The sequence below is a fragment of the Mastigoproctus giganteus genome, chromosome 8 (genome assembly GCF_048544385.1).
Source record: "Mastigoproctus giganteus isolate SK-2022 chromosome 8, ASM4854438v1, whole genome shotgun sequence".
Lineage (NCBI taxonomy): Eukaryota > Metazoa > Arthropoda > Arachnida > Uropygi > Thelyphonidae > Mastigoproctus > Mastigoproctus giganteus.
Genome location: NC_143582.1, coordinates 183630375 through 183650694, shown reverse-complemented (window position 1 = coordinate 183650694; position 20320 = coordinate 183630375). Strand labels below are relative to the sequence as shown.

The following is a 20320-nucleotide window of genomic DNA, read 5'->3' as shown; positions in this document are numbered from 1 at the left end:
ACAGAGGGACTTTATTCAAAAATGGCAACATATCACTGGCTGCCATGATACAGATGCATCACTGCCAAAGATGGAACAAGGGGAAGAGGTGTTCTTCAGTAGGAGATATGGCCACTCCTAATGTCGATACAGGCTTTGCACATTCTGTCAATCCTTAGAACAATGTTTTTGATAAGTTCTTGTGGTAACATCCGTCCATTCCTCTGTCAGCGCCATTTTCAGCTGGTGAACATTTTCTGGTGGGTGTGGACGTGCCGCTAGGCATCTCCCCAGAGTGTCCCATATGTGTTCGATGGGATTTAGATTGGGGGAAACGGGCAGGCCAATCCATACGAACAATGTCCTCACTTTCCAAAAGCATATCGACAGCTGCAGTGCAATGGGGTGTGGCGTTATCATCCATAAACACGAACTCTGGGCAATGGCACCTCAGAACAGACGCACATGGGGAAGTATTACCTCAGTAGAGTAGTGTGCACCGGCTTACAGTACTGCCTTCCGTGATCTGGAGTTGTGTACGTCCATCCAAAATGTCACCTCCCCAGATGAGAACACCTCAACCACCATATCGATCCCTTTCAGTGATGTTTGCGGGGTGATACCATGAGCCAACCTCTCGCCAGATTAGCTGACATCCAGAATTGCTGCTGAGACTGTATCTACTCTCATCAGTAAAGAGTACGTTAAGTAAAGATTTTGTGGTTGTAGCGTTTAGAAATAGTGTTGGTCCTTACGTTTTGCACACCAATATACTATCCAATCAAATTGGTCAGACAATACTTCGCCTTAACAAACCCATGCTATGTCTCAACTATCACTGCTGTCTTTTCTAGGTTATCCTATACCACCTCTTTAACCAGTGACTCCATTATTTTCTCTGGAACAGAAGTTAAACTAACAGGTCTGTACTTATTTGTGTCACTCTTTGCACCACGTTTGTGAATTGGGGATACATTTGCACAGCTCTAGTTCATGGAGACCTCCCCTGACTCCAAGGATGCTCATATAGTTAAGTCTATGGGTTTGCTTACTTCCCTTGCTGCCTCCTTCAATATAAATAGATAGATTTCATCTGCTTTTGGTGCCTTTTTTATGTTTAACTTCAACAATTTCTCCTCCAATTTGCTCTCAGTTATTATAAAATCACTTAGCTCCCCGTTAGTTTGATAAACTTCTGGCATTCCCCTTCTTGAATAACCCCTCATGTGTGAATGTAGATGCAAAATACTCATTCAGTTTATCAGCTCCTTCAGCAGGATCATCTATAGTTGAACCATCTATGTTAAGTGGACCATTCTGATTCATCCCATTCCTTCTAGAGTTTACATAAGTAAAGAACTGTTTGCTGTTTTGCATCCTTTGCCAAGGATTTCTTGTAATCAGTCTTTGCCTGCCTAACCTCCTTTGTGATTTGATTACAGACTAGCTTATATCTGCCATAGGCTTCTGTGTCACCTGCTAATTTATATGCATCCCATGCATTTTTCTTCGCTGCTCGAGCTTCATTAGTTCATCTTATGTCCATCATCATCAGTTGATCCCACTGTATAGAATTTAAAAACTGTCTGAGACCACTGTAGCCACCTTTACGAAAACAAAAACCCTTCCCTTTACCCTTGGTGGTAGTTACATCTTAAAGTAAATCCCACCTCATTACACTGTGATCACTGTCACCTAGTGGTTCCTTTATCTGCAAATTCTTAATGCATGAATAATCATTGCTATTAATCATATCAAGAATATTCCTCCCTTTGGTTGCCCCTTGTAACATGATGCGGTAGATAACAATCATCCAATAAATCCACAAAAGTCTTGCTAGCATGCAAGTGACCAACCCACAATTTCTGGAAAGATAAATCCCCCATTACGAGACATTCTGATTTACTGGCTGACTCTATTTCTCTGCACAACTGTTTGTTGTACTCATTAAAGCTATTAGGCCTATAACACACTCCTACTCAAATTTCCATTTCCCCGTGTTTATGTCACACCAAACAGACTCAACATTGCACTGTCCACCCATGTCAACTGGATGCATTTCCTTATGTTGATGATTAAGCTTCACAACAGATAGATGAATTCAATACAGTAACTAAAAACACTTTATTTACAATAAAATAAGTATAAAATAGATATATATTTACAATAAAAATATAAATAACACTGATAAAATATACTAAAAATAGAAATTAAAAGCGATAAAATTTGCTGTAGATTTCGGAGGCAGCAGTCTCCTTCCTCAGCAGCATATGTCTACTGTGCGGCACATCCTTAAATAGCAGATCCATGACACACGTCACATGGTTCTATGGTTGGAATTTTCCATTTGCGCACCGGGACTGTAAATGGCTCGGGAGCACGCTAGCTGAACCCATTCATCACGTCCAAGAATGACGGTTTCCAGGAGGGGGTGTAGACGTACACCCCTATCCCTATTAATAGTATTTCTAGCTGCCCCAATACGTAAGCTCTCAAGCCATTTACGGTCCCAGAACCCTTGTGCATGATCTGTGATGACAGCATCCTCTGGGGAAATTTGATGGTGTTTCTTCCAGAAATGTTCTGCCACAGCAGACTTCCTATAATTTGCAGACTTTATTGCGTTTACATGTTCCCCCAGCCAGTCTTTCAATCACCACCCCGTCTCACCCACATAACACACCCCACAATCCGGACATTTAATTTCGTACATCACCCCACTGCTGGCTTCTTTGGATATGGGGTCTTTAACTCGAGATATTGCTGTGTGCAACCTCCGACCTGGGAGTTGCATACAGAGTATCTGACACCCCTAAATTATACATGCAATGTGGTCTGAAAGGCCTGGATAGTAGGGAATGTATGCAGTGCTCACAGGGGCGAACTGCTCATTACGAATGGACTCTACTTCTCTAATGGCTCTGTCCAACACCCTCTGGGGGTAGCCACACTTCTTGAGGACTGCTGTGACCCGAACAATTTCATTATCTTTATCCTCGGAGGTGCTGCAGTGGGACCACACCTTGTCTATTAGAGCCTTGACCACACTGTTTTTGTGTTGGTTGGTTGGCCTGTACCGAGGTATAATGGGTATATTGACCCCGGCACATCGGCTTTTTAAATACCTTGGACTTAAGCCTGCCGCCTTCCCTAATAACCAACACGTCAAGGAATGGCAAGGTTCCCTCTGCTTCCACCTCCGAAGTAAATTTGATAAAAGGGGAGCAACTATTAAGTACATTAAGCACCTGATCCTCCCTCTCTCCTTTGTATAATGGAGAATGTGTCATCAACATATCTCCTCCATCTGCGCATGGGAAATTGCAAATCCCCAAAATTCCTGACTTCTAACTCTTCCATCGCTAAATTGGCCACTATGGCACTAATGGGGGAACCCATGGCTGTGCCATGGACCTATCTGTACATGACATATTGGAATACCATAACGGTACTAGATAAGCAAAACTCCACTCCTTCACAAATGTCATCAATACTTAGAGGTGATCTGGTACTAACAATACATCCTTTTCTAAGACCTTTCTAACACACTGCAAGCCAAACTTAATGGGAATACAAGTAAACAGTGACGTAACATCAAATTAAATCATTATCTCATCTTCCCGTATAGTCTGTCCTCAGCAGCATATGTCTACTGTGCCACACAGTAGACATATGCTGCTGAGGAAGGAGACTGCTGCCTCCGAAAGCTACAGCAAATTTTATCGCTTTTAATTTCTATTTTTAGTATATTTTATCAGTGTTATTTATATTTTTATTGTAAATATATATATATTTTATTGTAAATAAAGTGTTTTTAGTTAAAGTATTGAATTTATTTATCTTCTGGCTGGTGTGAAGCTTAATCATCAACATGAATTGTCCCAGCCTTGTAGGCCTATTTAGAGATGCACTTCCTTAGATTTTATGTTTCTTAACCAACATAATTTGTGTGTTTCTTAACTAACAGCATAACTGCTCCTCCCCTCCTACTCTGTCTGTTCTTTCTGTACACATTATACTCCCCAAATTCCAATTCTTCACTGCTGCTATCTGTGTGACACCATGTCTCTGATATCCCAACAATATCTGCCTTTGATGTGATCAGCACTTCAAATTGATCAAATTTATTTATTATACTTCTAGCATTGGTGTACATGCAAGTATACATGCAACTGTTCTTACTCTTAGTTGCCCTAACACAGCCCATGTATTTACTTGTTCCATGGTGACTCCCAGCAGCTCTTGAAATCCCCAGCAACTTGCTCTCTAGGCTGCTGCTCATTCTAATAGAAGCAGTGCAAGAATCACTTTTGCCTCTGCCTGTGGCTACTGTTAATCTTTGTCTGTGAATCCCCCCCCTAGTTAGCTGTTTTCCAACCCACCTAACACTGCCTCTATAGCATCAGCAAATATTCTTGCACCCTTTCTATTTAAGTGTATCCCATCCCTGTAGAAGAATTCTCTCCTGTTAGCAATCACAGACCATACCGAAAAAAAAAGTCTACCCCGTGAGCCTTACACAATATCTCTTTAGGGGCCAAATTAATTGACAAGGCTCTCATCAAATACTCCCTCCTATCATGTCTGGGCAGAATTGCAGACATTTTAAAATTTAATCCTAACTCACGACTTTTTTTCAGCAGTGATGACCTGTACTTGTTATATTATGTTCAATAGTATCAAAAGCCTTCCTGAAATCCACGCATACGATATCAAAATTATTTTTTTCTTCCAGTTCCTTGTTCACTTCATCATAGCATCCAATCAAATTGGTCAAGACTGCCCCTTAGCAAATCCATTCATTATTATTGAATTCCTATCTAGATGATACTGCATTACTTCTTTAACCAGTGATTCCATAAATTGTCTCGCTCGAGGCTAGAATAGTTGGATACTCTATTTGTAATTGCAATCAGGTCTTGCTTTGAGATGCTGATTATGCTGTGGCTTGGCATATTGAGTCATTTTCTACATTAGATCCATCACTGCTTAGTGCACTGAGGATATGATAAACCCATTCTATTGGGTTTTTCATATCCTTATGCACTTTGTGTTTAGGATGCTTAGATTGGTGTGAGAAGGAGCTGAAATGATTCTTTTTCATTGCTTAGTTTTTTTTTTTTTTGTCTATACAAGAAGAAAGTGCATTATGCTTCTGAAAGAGCTTCCTTGCTCAGTGACATCATTGAAACCCTTTATCAGTGAGTTCCATTTGTAATTTTGGTGAGCAGATGGTTTCTCCTTAAAGCAGCCAAGAACTGGTTGTTCCATATGGTGTCAAAAGATGTGAGGATAAGCAAGTTTTTGTGATTGCAAGTATGTTTTGATAAGCTTTAGTTTGCTAAGTATTCTTTCTCCATTGGCTGCAGTTAGTGGAATTGTTATATAAATTTAGTAATGCATCTCTTACTTTGTTAGTATTTATAAATTTTAAAGTACTTAAAGCATTATCAGGCTCATTTTCAAGCATTTTGTTTTTTTTTTTTTTTTTTTGGTTGTAAAATTTAAAACAGTAAAAATGATAAGCAATTAATAACAAAGAACCCAGCATGCACAAGTTGCAACAAACACGATACGCATAAATTGCAACAAACATGATACGCACAAGTGAGATACAGAGTAATGAATTTCTGAAAATTTATTTGTTTTTTATATGATTGAATATTTCATGGAAGGGGAAACATTTCACCATAATAACTTGAAAACCCACAGAATTCCAGCTATCAGTATTATAGAAAATGCAAGGATATCGAGTTTACTACCTGTTTGTAATTGATTACACTAACAGAAAAGACCAATGAACCAGAAACTGCAAATTTTTTTTATTGTTTTATGGTAGTGACCTCCAGAATTATGCTTTAGAAAAATATCACGAAGGTAATAACAACTTGACTAGCGAGTCAAGGGCAGGGATTCACAAAAAGGAATGGAAATGTTGAAAATTACATTTAATGTAATAGTAGGGTTTTCCTAGCACAAAAGCTCAAAAATGCCGTGTTATGCGAGATTTCCCACAATTCTCAAACCGTGTTATATAAGTACTGTGTTGTGCGAGGATTGCCGCAATTTATAAATTGTGTTAGAGCGAAACCGTGTCATAGAATTTCCATGTTATATAGGGGTTGCCTGTAATTGTTTAATCAGATATGAAGTTCTCTGAGCAGTGCATATGGGCATCTAGGACAGTTAATGGCAGTTTTTTCAATGATATGCAGGAATTTTGCCAGCAGTGACAAGAAGGTGATTATCCTCTTGTATATGCCAATATTTAGGGTACATCTCGAGTACTGCATTCAGGTATGGAAGCCTCATTTTAGGAAGGATGTGGATCTGTTGGAACAGGTGCAAAGAAAAAGAGCAACGAGATTAGTGAGGGGAACGAAAGGATACTCTTACTAAGCAGGGATACTCTTACTCTTACTTCATTTTGCCTAGAAATTCTTCAGTTCTGCAAATTGTATCATCTGGAAACTAGGCATCTGCAAGGAGATGATTGAGGTATTTAAGGCTTTGAATGGATTAAGTAAGCTAAATGCTGGTAGCATTATTCATTTTGCTCAGACAACACATATGAGGAGGTATAAATTTAAATTGAGGAAGGATGGTTGCAGGATAGATGTTTGTTTGGTGTTGTGGAAGTGGGTAGTTTGAATAAATAAAATAATAATAATAATAAAAAAAAACTAGACAAATTATTATAGAGGTGATATAGAAAGTGATTTATTTATTGTGTTTCATTTTTTTGGCTGATGCTGTATAAGTTTGCTTTCTTGTATCATTTGCTGCTGATAATTTTTTTTTTTTTTTTTTTTATGTAAACCCCAAACATGAGAGGTATTAGAACTTATAGTACTTAGTACCATGCTTGGGTTGGAGATTGAGAAGATGAAAGAAGATATTTGTTGACATTGGACTTGAACTTCTGTAGACTGTAATTTTCAGAAAATACGTATGAAGGAAGGTTGTTCCAGAAAATGTCAGTTGAATGAATAAACGAGGAAGATGAAAAGTTGGTTCTGTGAATTTGAAGTTGGACAGTAAATGGATGTTGGCTGGTGGCGGCACGTGTTCGGACTGTTTTGAAAGAGAGAGTGGGAATTATAGAAGCCAATTCAGAAGAACAGTGCCCATGGAAATATCTGTAGACGAGGCATGCAGCAGAAACAGCACATCTATGAGACAGCGAGTGGAGAGACTCTGTTAGAGATGAATCATAAATTAACCTAACTGCCCTCTTCTGAACAGAATCAAGAAGTCTGAGAGAGGTTTTGGAGGCGCCACCCCAGATGTGGGAACAATATTCCATGGTAGGTCGGATTTTCGATTTGTACAGAGTGAACAGCTGTTTGGAAGAAAAGTAACATCGAGAGCGAAAGAGAAAACCAAGTTTTTTAGATGCAGAGGAAGCGATATTTGTAATGTGTTTGTGCCAAAAGAGATTAGAAGTCAGGGTAATCCCCAAAATAGATATATCATTTTGCCTAGAAATTGGAGTGTCACCAAAGATAAGAATAGGAGCAGAAGAATCCTTTTTGCGAGATATAAGACAAGACTGAGTTTTAGAAGGGTTGAAATCAACTAAATTGTCTTTGCCCCACTGGAGAGTTACCTGAAGATCGGCATTTAAGGAATTGGTAGCAGATTTTCGAGAAGTTGAAACTGATTGAACAGGGCAAGGTTTTTCAAAATGGAAAGTGGAATGCAATGTGCTATCATCGGCAAAACTATGGATAGGATTTCCAGTCAATGGAAGAAGGTCATTAATATACAAGAGGAAAAGAGTGGTGGAAGGAACTGAACCTTGGGGGATACCAGCATTAGTGGAGAAGTTAGAAGACAGAGAGCCATCTACGATCACCCTCAGTGAGCGATCAGAGAGAAAACTGGATAACCAATTACAAAAAACAGTTGGCAAACAATAAGATGGAAGCTTCTTTAGAAGACCTTTATGCCAAACACGATCGAAAACCTTTGAGATGTCAAGAGCAACTGCTTGTGTTTCACTGAACTTTTCTATTGAATTAGTCCATAAATGGGTAACATAAGCCAGAATATCACAAGTGGATCCATACTGGTGATTGTTGATCAGATGGAAGGTTTCTAGGTAGTTAAGAGTTGGCGGTTAATTGATTTCTCCCTTACTTTAGAAAGAGTAGAAATAATTGCAATGGGATAATAATTGGATGGGAGGGATTTGTCACCCTTTTTAGGAACTGACTGGATACTAGCTGAATACTAATATTAATTCTTTTAAAATTGTGTGCAGTTTTCTAAAAGTGGTACCATTGAGCCTATTTCATTTTCAGAGCTCTGCATTTGATTTTTTACAAAATTAACTTTAATATACTGTTAAAAAGTAGGTTAATATTAATTCTGATAGACCCCTCTCAGTGAAATATCTCTTGCATGTTAATTGCCAAAGATTAGTGGGTGCAACTCCATCAGTAGAAAGGTTGATACCTTTCTACTTATGCATTCAGACTTAAAGTAGTTTTGCAAGTGGCTTGCCATTGCTTTCTCAAGAGTATACACGAAAAGGGCCCTTTCAGTATATGACCATGGCAGTGTTCCACGCCATAGTTTTTTTTTTTTTTTTTTAGGAGCATTAGCAACTAAGGCCATATTGCTCCGGGTATATGCGTTGGTCATTCCCTGACCTTTCCACATCATCCTCCGTATTTAGTGGTCATGGGCTTGAACCCTGGTCTAATCAAGAAGCGTGTGCTACGCACTGCTGCTCCTGCCCACCTGGCTACGGAGGTGCCCCCATACAGAGTGTTATGCTGTACTAGAGTAGTATTAGTATGGTTTGTCCCCCACACAGACCATACTAATACTATGCTTTTGTTGTACCAGCCACATAAAATCCATATAAGTTTCCTTGCTCATATAGGTGATGGACTGTCTGATTTTTCCAAGCTGCCAGCCTGAGCTGCCCACGGAGGCAGCTTATTCCAGAGTTTTAATGCTGCTTGCACTGCAGTTGGCAGCTTTTGAACTGCAGCACAACTGAATCTTCTTAATGAGTGAAGATGCACAGAAGATAGATTGAGAAAGAATTTGGAGCAAAGTATGTAATATAAGTCCTTGTATTGTGCACTTCACTCTGAACTGTTCCTTATTCCCCCCCCCCCAGTGGATCATGATACATTTTTTGAAGAAAGGCCCTGCTGAAATAAAATCTTCACTTGCCACTGGCACAAATAATACACAAGACTCTGGAACTGGCCTACAGGAATCCAAAACTGCTGAGTACTCAGACAGGCAGAGTTGCTGTAGTAGGGAGTGCAGATAATCACTCAGGATGGTTGTGTAGCTAATAATCACTCGGGATGGTTGTGTTAGCCATGGTATCCAGCTTTGTACCATTCCCTTCTGACCGTTTTCATGGAGCCAGGTTGCTTACAACCAAAGTTTAATTCTGTGCATATTGGTTTACTTTTGTGCAACGTTGCACATTGAAATCAGGACTAATATCCTTGTTTCCTTTTTTATCCTTGTTTCCAATTTTTTTATGGGCTGTGTTAAATTTTCGATGATGGCATTTTCCAGTCTTTCACCTGTGGTCACATCACCTTTGAGACAAGCCCTTTTAACATTTGTAATAGGTGCCTCTGCCTGCTACTCTAGTGATTATATGCCATTCGAAATTGCTGAAGTTTGTTCTTGTATCCGTGTTCATTTGTAATAGTAGACTGTCAGCATACCCTTCTTTTAGTACTTTCTAACCATGCCATCTTTGTTTTTAATGTTTTAATCACTTTGTTAAAATTAACAAAGTGATTAAATTTGAAATTAACAAAGTGCTTGAAAACATCATTAATGTTTTCAAGCACTTTGTTAATTTCTGTTACTTTTTCCTTATATGAATCATCTGTATTATCTTCTGAGTTATGTCCTATGTGACTAGCCTTCTGTTTGTTTATTGTCTTTCCACTATTCATAGAGACTGAGATTTCTTCCTCACTCAGGTAATGCTCGACTAGAGCTTCCGCATCCACCTCACTTGAAGCAGCCAGGTCATTTGCTCCAAGACTGCCACCAAGTACATTACAAGTAGCCTTTGCTTCTTGTTCTGAAAATCCTGCTAATTTAAGGTTATTATTAGTGATCTCATTCTTTTCCAATACATTTTTTCCAGTTTTCAATTTCTGTTGAGTATACTTTCTCCCACACAAATCAAATATTGTATGTAACAACTTTCAGTGTTAAGGTTTTCAGAAATTCTAGAACTCAAATTTCCGAGCTCACAACACCGGCAAGTAGCTCACCATGTTAATAGGCTTTGAAGGTTTGAATAATGCCCTGATCCATGATTTGAATTAGTGAAGTTGTGTTCTTTGGTAGAAACATGACTCTGATTTTGCCATGTTTTGATTTCAGGGGATCAGCCAAAGGATGAGCTGGGCGGTGATCAAACAGTAACAGAGCCTTTTCTTCAGTTTTTTGGAAAGCAAGTAGCATCTCACAGATGGTAAAAACTCATTTTCAAACCATGAAGCAAAAATATCACTTGTCATTCAAGCATTGGAACTATTTTTATAAATCACAGATAGAGATTTGTTTTCATGTTCATGTTTTTGCTCAAAACACTGGGGTCTTCGAGTTTTACCGATGCACAATGGCTTTAGCTTCTTATTTCCAGTCTTGTTTTGACATAGTAACACAACAATTCTTGCTTTGTTAGTTTTTAAGCCTGCTTTGTTGGGTGCTTAATTAATATCCAGTGACTTCTCGGGGAGAAGTTTATAGTACAGTACTGTTTTGTCACCACTGTTCAACTGTTCATCTATGAATTCATAGTTTTGAATCACATTACACAGAAATTCATAAAAATGCTTCTGCCACTATAATGTCACCAAATGCAGATTTGCCTACAAGACTTACCCAGGATATACTATGACGAGCCCTCTATCTTCAAAGCCCTTCAGAAGCTTTAAATGTGTCATAATCTCCACCAAGTAGCTTTTAAAATTTAAGTGCCTGTGCCTTCAAAATTATCCCATTTATCGTACTTCTTCACTACACGTCTGTAGAAACCACTTGTTTGAGCATTAGTCCACATCATTATTTTCACAAAGCCTAGTTTTATTTCTTTGGAGGCCTACTTCATCTTCTATGGAGTCTGCGAATGAATGCAGGTTTCCTTCTTCTTCTTTCATCCAACTACAGATCATTCCTTCTGGAATTCCACACTCATGGAATACTCAGCATTTTGTTTAACTTTTTTTTTTTTTTTACGAAAACCCCAAACACGAGAGGTATTAGAACCTATAGTACTTAGTACTGTGCTTGGGTTGGAGGTTGAGAAGACAAAAGAAGGTATTTGTTGACATTAGACTTGAACTTCTGTAGACTGAAATTTTCAGGAAATATGTATGAAGGAAGGTTGTTCCAGAAAACGGCAGTTGAATGAATAAAGGGGAAGATGAAAAGTTGGTTCTGTGAGTTTGAAGTTGGACAGTAAATGGATGTTGGCTGGTGGCGGAACGTGTTCAGACTGTTTTGAAAGAGAGAGAGTGAGAATTATAGAAGCCAATTCAGAAGAACAGTGTCCATGGACGTATCTGTAGAAAAGGCATGTAGCAGAAACAGTACGTCTATGAGACAGCAAGATCTGAGCAAATGTTGACATCAGAAGTTTTGAAACAGTAATCCGACCAAGGAAAAGAAGAAAAGAAATCTCGCAGGTCTTCCCATTTTGCATTCTTGTAATGCCAAACAACACGAAGTTGGGAATAACCAATAGATAAAGGCTCGATTGGAGAAGAGACAATCACCAAGTTGTGATCTGAGGTGCCTGAAGGACCACTCACTTTGACCATATACTTAGAAGGGTTGTTTGTGAAAAAAAGATCAAGCGTGTTGGCTGTATGGTTAGGATTGTCAGGTATTCTTGTAGGTAATTGAACAATCTGTGCAAGGTCATTAGTAATTGCAAAAGCCTCAGCATCTCGACCAGCTGGGTCAGTGTGACTAGAAAACGGAACCAGCTGGAGTTGTGAACATGAAAATCACCAAGGAAAATTCCTCACTGTTAGGAAAGTTGGACTGGAGAAAGTCAAGTTGCAAAGAGAGGAAGTCAAAGAGCTCCAATTGATTAGTGGAGCTGGGAGAACGGTAGAGACAACAGATGAATTTGACACAACGAGGTAGAGAGATTTTAAGCCAGAGAAGATCGAAGAGAGGAGATTCCAAACTACCAAGTCTCTGACAGAGAATATCGGAACAGATATATGCACAAGTACCACCTTTGAAGCGAAAGGAATCATACAGTGAATAATTTGAGCAACTGAGATTCTGTCAGAAAAAGTACATGGGTTTGGCAGACAGCAAGTGGAAATGAACATTATTGAGATTAGAATTGAGACCATGTATATTTGTAAAATGAACTAGGAAGTGTTTGGGAGGTTTAGATCTTTTCGCAGATAAGCTTACTCTGTTAGTTTGACAATTCGTAGTGTATTCAATAGGAAGAAAAAGTGGCGGGGGGGGGTAATGCTGTATGAAGTAATGAAATTTTTGGATATGGCGTACACATGGTAAGAATATACCCAGATCCTTGACATAACGTGGCCTCGACAATGCCCCTTCCATACACATTACTCGGACTCCCTCCATTCACTATCTGGCAGAGTAGAGGTAGCAAGATTATACACTAGCTGATCTGGAAACCTCCTAAAGAGTTACCAATAGGTTCGGTCCGGTGTACTAATTAATGGCCAGCCTGCCAACACCGTTTTAGAGCTGTACTCTCAAAATGTAAGGAAGATTGGATCTCGCCATGATGTTCATTAACTCTTTTGATAATCTTTAACTTTTCTTCAACTGTATAATTTTTTCTTTTGGTGGCTGTTACTTTAGTCCTACTGATTTGCTATGCCATATATTTATTTCTTATGCATTAGAATTTATTGTGCTTTGAGAAAACTAAATCAAAACCAAACTGTCTGGCCTATCATAGGGCTGAAGTGAAGTCATTATTTCTCCATAAATCACGTGTCAGTTCATGTATATCATAGTGCTGTTTTAGGATAGTAGTTTTTGCTATCCTAAGTGTAACTTTCATTCGAATAAAGGATATGATGTGCTGTTGTTTACAGAAATTTACTTTGTCACTAATGTACTTTGTCCCTTGACAAATGGTAGCGGTGCCTCCGTAGCCAGGGGGGAAGGAGCAGCAGTGCGTAGCACACGCTTCTTGATTAGACCGGGGTTTGAGCCCGTCACCACCAAATACGGAGCATGCGGAACGGTCAGGGAATGACCACCGCACCGGAGCAATATGGCCTTAGTTGCTAATGCTCCTAAAAACCCAATAACAACAACAACAAATGGTAGCCATATTCCCCTCCAGAGTTACCTGTGAATTGAAACTGAAGAATAGCGATGGTGTACTTATAAATAGCAGAGAAGGCATAAATCAAATAGCAGAAGACTACTATAGAGAATTATACAAGGAGCGAGAGAATGATGCCAGCAGTGGGGAAGATATCTCCAAATAGGCCTACAAGGCTGGGACAATTCATATCGAGCAATTAGACTTCACACCAGCTGGTATTTAAATAAATAAATTTCAATACTGCAACTAAAACACTTTATTTACAATAAAATAAGGTAAAATTACAAGTATATAGAATAAAAATAAAAATGCAATTATAAGCTAAAACTGATGTGGTTTAATTTACAATAAAATATGAAATATAAAATATAATGATAAAAGCGATAAAAACAGGAAATAATATACTAAAATATCGTAACAACTGTAGCTTTCCGAGACAGCGGTCTCCTTTTTCAACAGCATACTTCTGCTGTGTGGCACATCCTTAAATAGCAGATCCATGGCACTCGTCACATGGTTCCTCAGGAATATGGTTGGAATTTCCCATTTGCGCACTGGAACCGGAAATGGCTCGGGAGCACGCTAGCTGATACCGTTCATCTCTTCCAAGAACAACAGTTTCAAAGAGGGGATTGTAAGCATACACCCCTATCTCTATTAATGGTATTGCTAGCTGCGGCCCGATACGTAAACTCTCAAGCCATTTATGGTCCCAGAACCCCTGTGCATGATCCGTGATGACAGCATCCTCCGGGGAAATTTGATGTTGCTTCTTCCAGAAGTGTTCTGCCACGGCAGACTTCCCGTAATTTGCAGACTTTATTGCATTCATATGCTCCCCCAGACGGTCTTTCAGTTGTTGCCCCGTCTCACCCACATAACATACCCCACAATCTGGGCATTTAATTTCGTATACCACCCCTTAGTTCCATATGGGTTTCGCATAAAGATGCCTTTTGACAATGATCGTTTAGTTAGAGCTACCAATTGGTTTCAAAAAAAGATTTTGTGTATCTGGATCCATAAACTACATGATGATCACCAGAAGACAAATTAGTATGGCTCTAGAATGTGTTAGTAATATATCTCCTGTGCATCGATCATTGGTAGTGAAATTAGTCTCGGAGAAAACGACTAAGGTTTCAGATGTGTATAAACAGAGGCAAATCAGCAAATTTAATAGATTATTAGAGAAGACAGTGATTACGCATGACATAAAATTAATACTAATTTTATTTGTTATCTCAGTAGAAAGCAGCCAACCAAGGAACAGGAGGGGGTTTTAAGCTTGGGTACTAAGTTTGCCCTGATGCCCAACAAACCTCGCATCACAGAAATAGCTATGGGCATTGAGAGAGCAGTTTATAAGTTACCAGCGATCCAGGCTGATGAAGTACGCATTAGAACTGCAGCTATCCTGAGCCAGGCCAAGTCGGCCCCCTCCAACCTTAGTACCAGTTCATAAAAGGGCTTTGAGGGAGCTTAAACAAGATGCCGAAATCATAGTCTTGTCCGCAGACCAGTGTCGAGCTACAGTTATTTTAGACAAGGAACAATATTTTAATTAACTCCGGGGGCTCACATCTGGTGAGTATGGGCTTGGCAAACCCAGGGTCCTGAGCTGGATATCATCATTCTTCTCTTTCTTGGTGATGCCTTTCTACTCTCTCTCTCTCTCTCTCTCTCTCTCTCTCACACACACACACAGGGGGGTAACTCGGGAATTTTTTTTTTTTTTTGGCTGGTGCAGCATAAGCCTCAGGCTTCCTCATACCATATGGCTAATAATAATAATAATAAAGCCTTGGAACTATTGCAAGATACTACTATGTATAAAGTCACCCATAGAAATCCATTGGTTAGTTTGGAGCGACAAGTGAATAACCTTATACAGCATTGGCACAAGTCAGGATGGATATCCAAGGAGGTATATTGGTCATTACATGCTGCTGGATGCTGCTTACCAGAGATTCTACGGGCTCCTCAAGACACATAAAGTGGGCATACTACTCAGGCCAATTGTATCATTCGTAAATAGTCCCAGGTATGCTCTATCAAGGTACCTAGCTAAGTTGATTTCACCCATAGTAGGACTTTCCAACTTTGTTATCAAGAATAGCAAAGAGTTTGTGGATTTTATGAAAGGACAGACTATACAAGAAGATGAAATTATGATTTCTTTTGATGTTACATCATTGTTCAAATTTGTTACATCATTGTTCAAATTTATCAAATTTGGAGTCCAATGTGTTAGAATAGCATTAGAAAAGGATGTATTATTAAGTACTAGGTCTCCTCTCAGTATTAATGATATTTGTGAAGGTGTGGAGTTTTGTTTATCCAGTACCACCATGGTTTTCCAAGACATCATGTATAGACAGGTCCGTGGCACAGCCATGGGTTCCCCCATTAGTGCCATAGTGGCTAACTTAGCTATGGAAGAATTAAAAGTCAGAATTTTTGAGAGTTTGGAATTTCCCATGCACAAATGGAAAATATTTGTTGATGACACCATTCACCATTATGCAAAAGGGGGAGGGAGGATCAGATACTTGATGTACTTAATAGCTTCTCCCCTTTTATAAAATTTACTTCAGAGGTGGAAGCTGAGGGGACCGTACCATTCCTTAATGTGTTGGTAATTAGGGATGGTTGTAGGCTCAAGACCAAGGTGTTTAGAAAGCCCATGTGCCGGGGTCAATATACCCCTTATACCTCGGCACAAGCCAGCCAACACAAGGATAGTGTTGTCAAGGCTTTAATAGATAGGGTGTGGTCCAACTGTAGCACCTCCGAGGATAAAGATAATGAAATTATTCGTGTCATGGCACACCTCAAGAAATGTGGCTACACACAGAGGGTGTTGGACAGATTTATTAGAGGAGCAGAGTCCACCCGTAATGAGCCATTCACCCCTGTGAGCACTGCATACATTCCCTACTATCCGGGCCTTTGAGACCACATTGCACGAATAATTCGGGGGTGTCAGATACGCTGTGTGCAACTCCCAGGACAGAGGTTGCACACAGTGATATCCCATGTCAAAGATGCCATAACGAAAGAAGCCAACAGTGGGGTGGTATACAAAATTAAATGCCCGGATTGTGGGGTATGTTATGTGGGTGAGACGGGGCGATGACTGAAAGACCGTCTGGGGGAGCATTTGAATGCAATAAAGTCTGCAAATTATGGGAAGTCTGCTTTGGCAGAACACTTCTGGGAGAAGCAACATCAAATTTTCCCGGAGGATGCTGTCATCACAGATCATGCACAGGGGTTCTGGGACCGTAAATGGCTCAAGAGTTTACGTATTGGGGCAGCTAGCAATACCATTAATAGAGATAGGGGTGTATGCTTAGAATCCCCTCTTTGAAACTGTTGTTCTTGGAAGAGATGAATGGTATCAGCTAGCGTGCTGCCGAGCCATTTCCGGTTCCGGTGCGCAAATGGGAAATTCCAACCATATTCCTGAGGAACCATGTGATGAGTGCCATGGATCTGCTATTTAAGAATGTGCCACACAGCAGAAGTATGCTGTTGAAAAAGAAGACCGCTGTCTCCGAAAGCTGCAATTGTTACGGTATTTTAATATATTATTTCACTGTTTTTATTGCTTTTATCATTATATCTTATTGTAAATTAAACCACATCAGTTTTAGTTTATAATTGCATTTTTATTTTTATTCTATATACTTGTAATTTTATCTTATTTTATTGTAAATAAAGTGTTTTAGTTGCAGTATTGAAATTTATTTATTTAAGTACCGGCTGGTGTGAAATCTAATTGCTCGATAGTGGGGAAGATAGATTGCAAATTAGCAACACAAACGACATACCTAATATTCTTCCTGATGAGGTAGAACATGCGTTGAAGAAAATGAAGACTCAGAAAGCCCCAGGGGAAGATGAAGTTACTGTAGAGTTGTTAAATCGGGAGGAAGAGACATAACACAAAAACTGGCAAGGTTCTTCACAAAATGTATTAGAAATGGTGTGACGCCTAAGCAGTGGAATAATGAAATCATAGTTTTGCTGCATAAGAAAGGAGATAAATCAGAAATTGGAAATTATAGATCAATTAGCTTGTTATCCCACATCTATAAGTTGTTCAAGGCGCCTCCATAGCCAGATCGGAAGGAGCAGCAGTGTGTAGCACATGCTTCTTGATTAGACCGGGGTTTGAGCCCGTCACTACCAAATACGGAGGATGCAGAAAGGTCAGGGAATGACCACCGCATATTCCCGGAGCAATATGGCCTTAGTTGCTAATGCTCCTAAAAACCAAATAACAACAACAACAAGTTGTTCACAAGTGTCATTACTAACATATTAGAAAGAATACTTGATGAGAATCAACCGAAAGAGCAAGTGGGCTTTAGGACAGGATTCTCAACTATGGATCACCTTCATGTAATAACACAGCTAATGGAGAAAGCAAGTGAATATAAAACACCATTATGCCTGGCATTTGTGGATTATGAAGACATTTGACTCCATACAGCATAAGGCAATGTTTCGGGCACTGGAAAGACAAGGCGTAGATGCCCCATATATTATGATTTTGAAAAAAATATATGAGAACACCACCTCCTTTATTATACTAGACAAAGATTATAGCAAATTTAAAATCGAGAAAGGAGTTCGACAAGGAGACACAATATCTCCGAAGCTGTTTACTGCTGCCCTTCAGGAAGCTTTCAGAAGATTACACTTGTCGCAGAAAGGAGTCATTGTGAATGGAGAGTACCTAAACCATTTACGATTTGCAGATGACAATTGTGGTCATAAGCCACGATTCCAAAGAATTAGAGGAAAATCTTAATCAGTTATGCAGAGTTAGTAAGGATTTTGGACTAAAGATGAATATGTCTAAAATAAAAGTAATGATGAACAAGTATGCCACAGAAAGGGACATAATGATTGAAGGAGCAGTAATTGAAATGGAGTCATATACTTATCTGGGACAAGTTATTAGCTGTAATAATGATAAATGGCTGGACGTCAAGAGAAGAATAAATTTTGGATGGATAGCATTCAGGAAATATAGTCACATACTGAAGAGCAATATTGCAGTTTGTCTGAAATGTAAAATAATGAACCAATGTATACTCCCCATCATGACTTATAGAAGTGAAACTTGGGCACTCACCAAAAGAATGGAAGAGAAGCTGAGAACTACATAGCGAACAATGTAGAAGAAAATAACAGAATGGTACCCAAGAATATCTAGAAGAAAACCTGCAAGACAATGACGGAGATAGATGAAATTCAAGAGTTTGTGGGTAGTAAATGGATGGCCATTGCACAAAACAGAAGGAACTGGAAAGTTGCTGGAGAGGCCTTCATCCTGCAGTGGATTGAAATGGCTGATGATGATGATATTTATTGCACATCTAGCTGAGGGGAAAAACTGGGTATCTACAGTATTTAGTCTCTGACAAGTCCTGTTTACAAAAATTATTCTGCAAATGAATACATTGAAGCAAATATACAGCTAATTTCCCCTCTTGGAAATACATAGTAGGAGGTACAGCAGATACAAGTATATACAGTTTTTGGAGGACATGATTATTACCTGCAGTATATCCAACACTGTGGTTTGAAGAGGTCCGGTATAGTGAGGTTGCACTGTATTTGTGTGTCCACTTTTGATTATTGTGTGTGCGTGTGCACACACGCACACACATATACAATAATCAAATATATATTTTTATATAAAAATACATATTTGTTTATATATTAAAAAAAAAAAATATATATATATATATATATTTTTTTTTTTTACTGATTCTTTCTAGAACGTGTAATGGTTGTCTGTGAACATTACCTTGGCAATATTCAGCAAAATGAAAGTAGAAAAAAATTTTCAAGGTGAGTATTTTTTTTTTTCTGTTATGTTATAACCTATTATTAATCATACTCTAAAAAAATTGCTCAGAGTACAATGAATAATGTCAAATGAATAAAATTTAATTTATTGTTATATTATGTTTATGGTAAAACCACAACTAGTAGTAACTTAACATTAAGCAAGTTAGTTAATGTACCTAGTGTGTTACATTTCAGGCATGTTTGGTTTTTTCTTAAATTTGAGTTAATGTGTGAAAATTTGAAAAATCAGCAAAAAACAAAAATTTAATTTTTAATTTTTTTAATGTTACAATGTTTTCAATCTTTTCTGAATGCTATAAAAAAATCTACATTCTATATTCGTCAAACAAATGTCTAAATTCGACAAACATCAGCCAGTTCAGACCCATATCAGTTGCCTCTTGTCTGTAGGAAAATCATCAATCACTAACTTGGCAACCACCACAGAACGCATCCTCTCAGCATTCGAACAAAGAGCTGAACTGGCAACCACATATCTCGACATAAGTGCAGCCTTTGATGCCGAGTCGATCCCGGCCTTGCTCCTCTTACTTAAGGAGAATTTCACATTCGAGGCGATATGCTGTGCTTTTTGGAATCCCTTCTTTGCCACAGAATACTTATTCTCCATCGGCAACAACATACCCTATTCTGCGACATTACTGCTGGAGTACTGCAGGGGGTGTCCTATCTGGTGTCCTGTTCACAGCTATCATCGTGCCCATTATTGCCTCAATGAACAGTCTCCTATGCTATGCCGATGACCTCAAACTGCTGACTCAAAATAACCCTGGCGACAACCTCGTTCAGCTCAGCAACAGGATCAATTCCCAACTTAAGGATCTAGAATTGTACCTGGCAAACTTCAATCTAAAAATCAACCCACTGAAGTCTGCTCAGGTTATATTCTCCTTAAATCCATGCCGACAGTACTCAACGTTTCACTCTCAGGGGTATGAATACCAAACGTACCCTCGCACACAGACCTTGGCGTTCTGTTTGACCAAAAGATATCCTTTGTCAACCAGATCGACAAAATCAGTACCAAATTTTCTCGTCTACAGTGGATCTCAAAGCAGCAGCTGCTACACATCTGACATCCTGTCACTGTTAAAAGGTTCATCACCT

The 20320-nt window shown here is 39.0% G+C and overlaps 1 protein-coding gene across 7 annotated transcripts in view; it reads left to right on the top strand.

Moving 5' to 3' along the window:
* The window catches only part of LOC150082055 (TBC domain-containing protein kinase-like protein), a 311436-nt gene that overhangs the window by 40130 nt on the left and 250986 nt on the right, over positions 1-20320 (top strand). For all 7 annotated transcript variants that reach the window (XM_090379947.1, XM_090379944.1, XM_090379948.1 and 4 more), the window contains one exon: positions 19120-19192. In XM_090379947.1, the coding sequence (XP_090236073.1) occupies positions 19120-19192 (73 nt within the window). The remainder of the gene's footprint in view (positions 1-19119; positions 19193-20320) is intronic.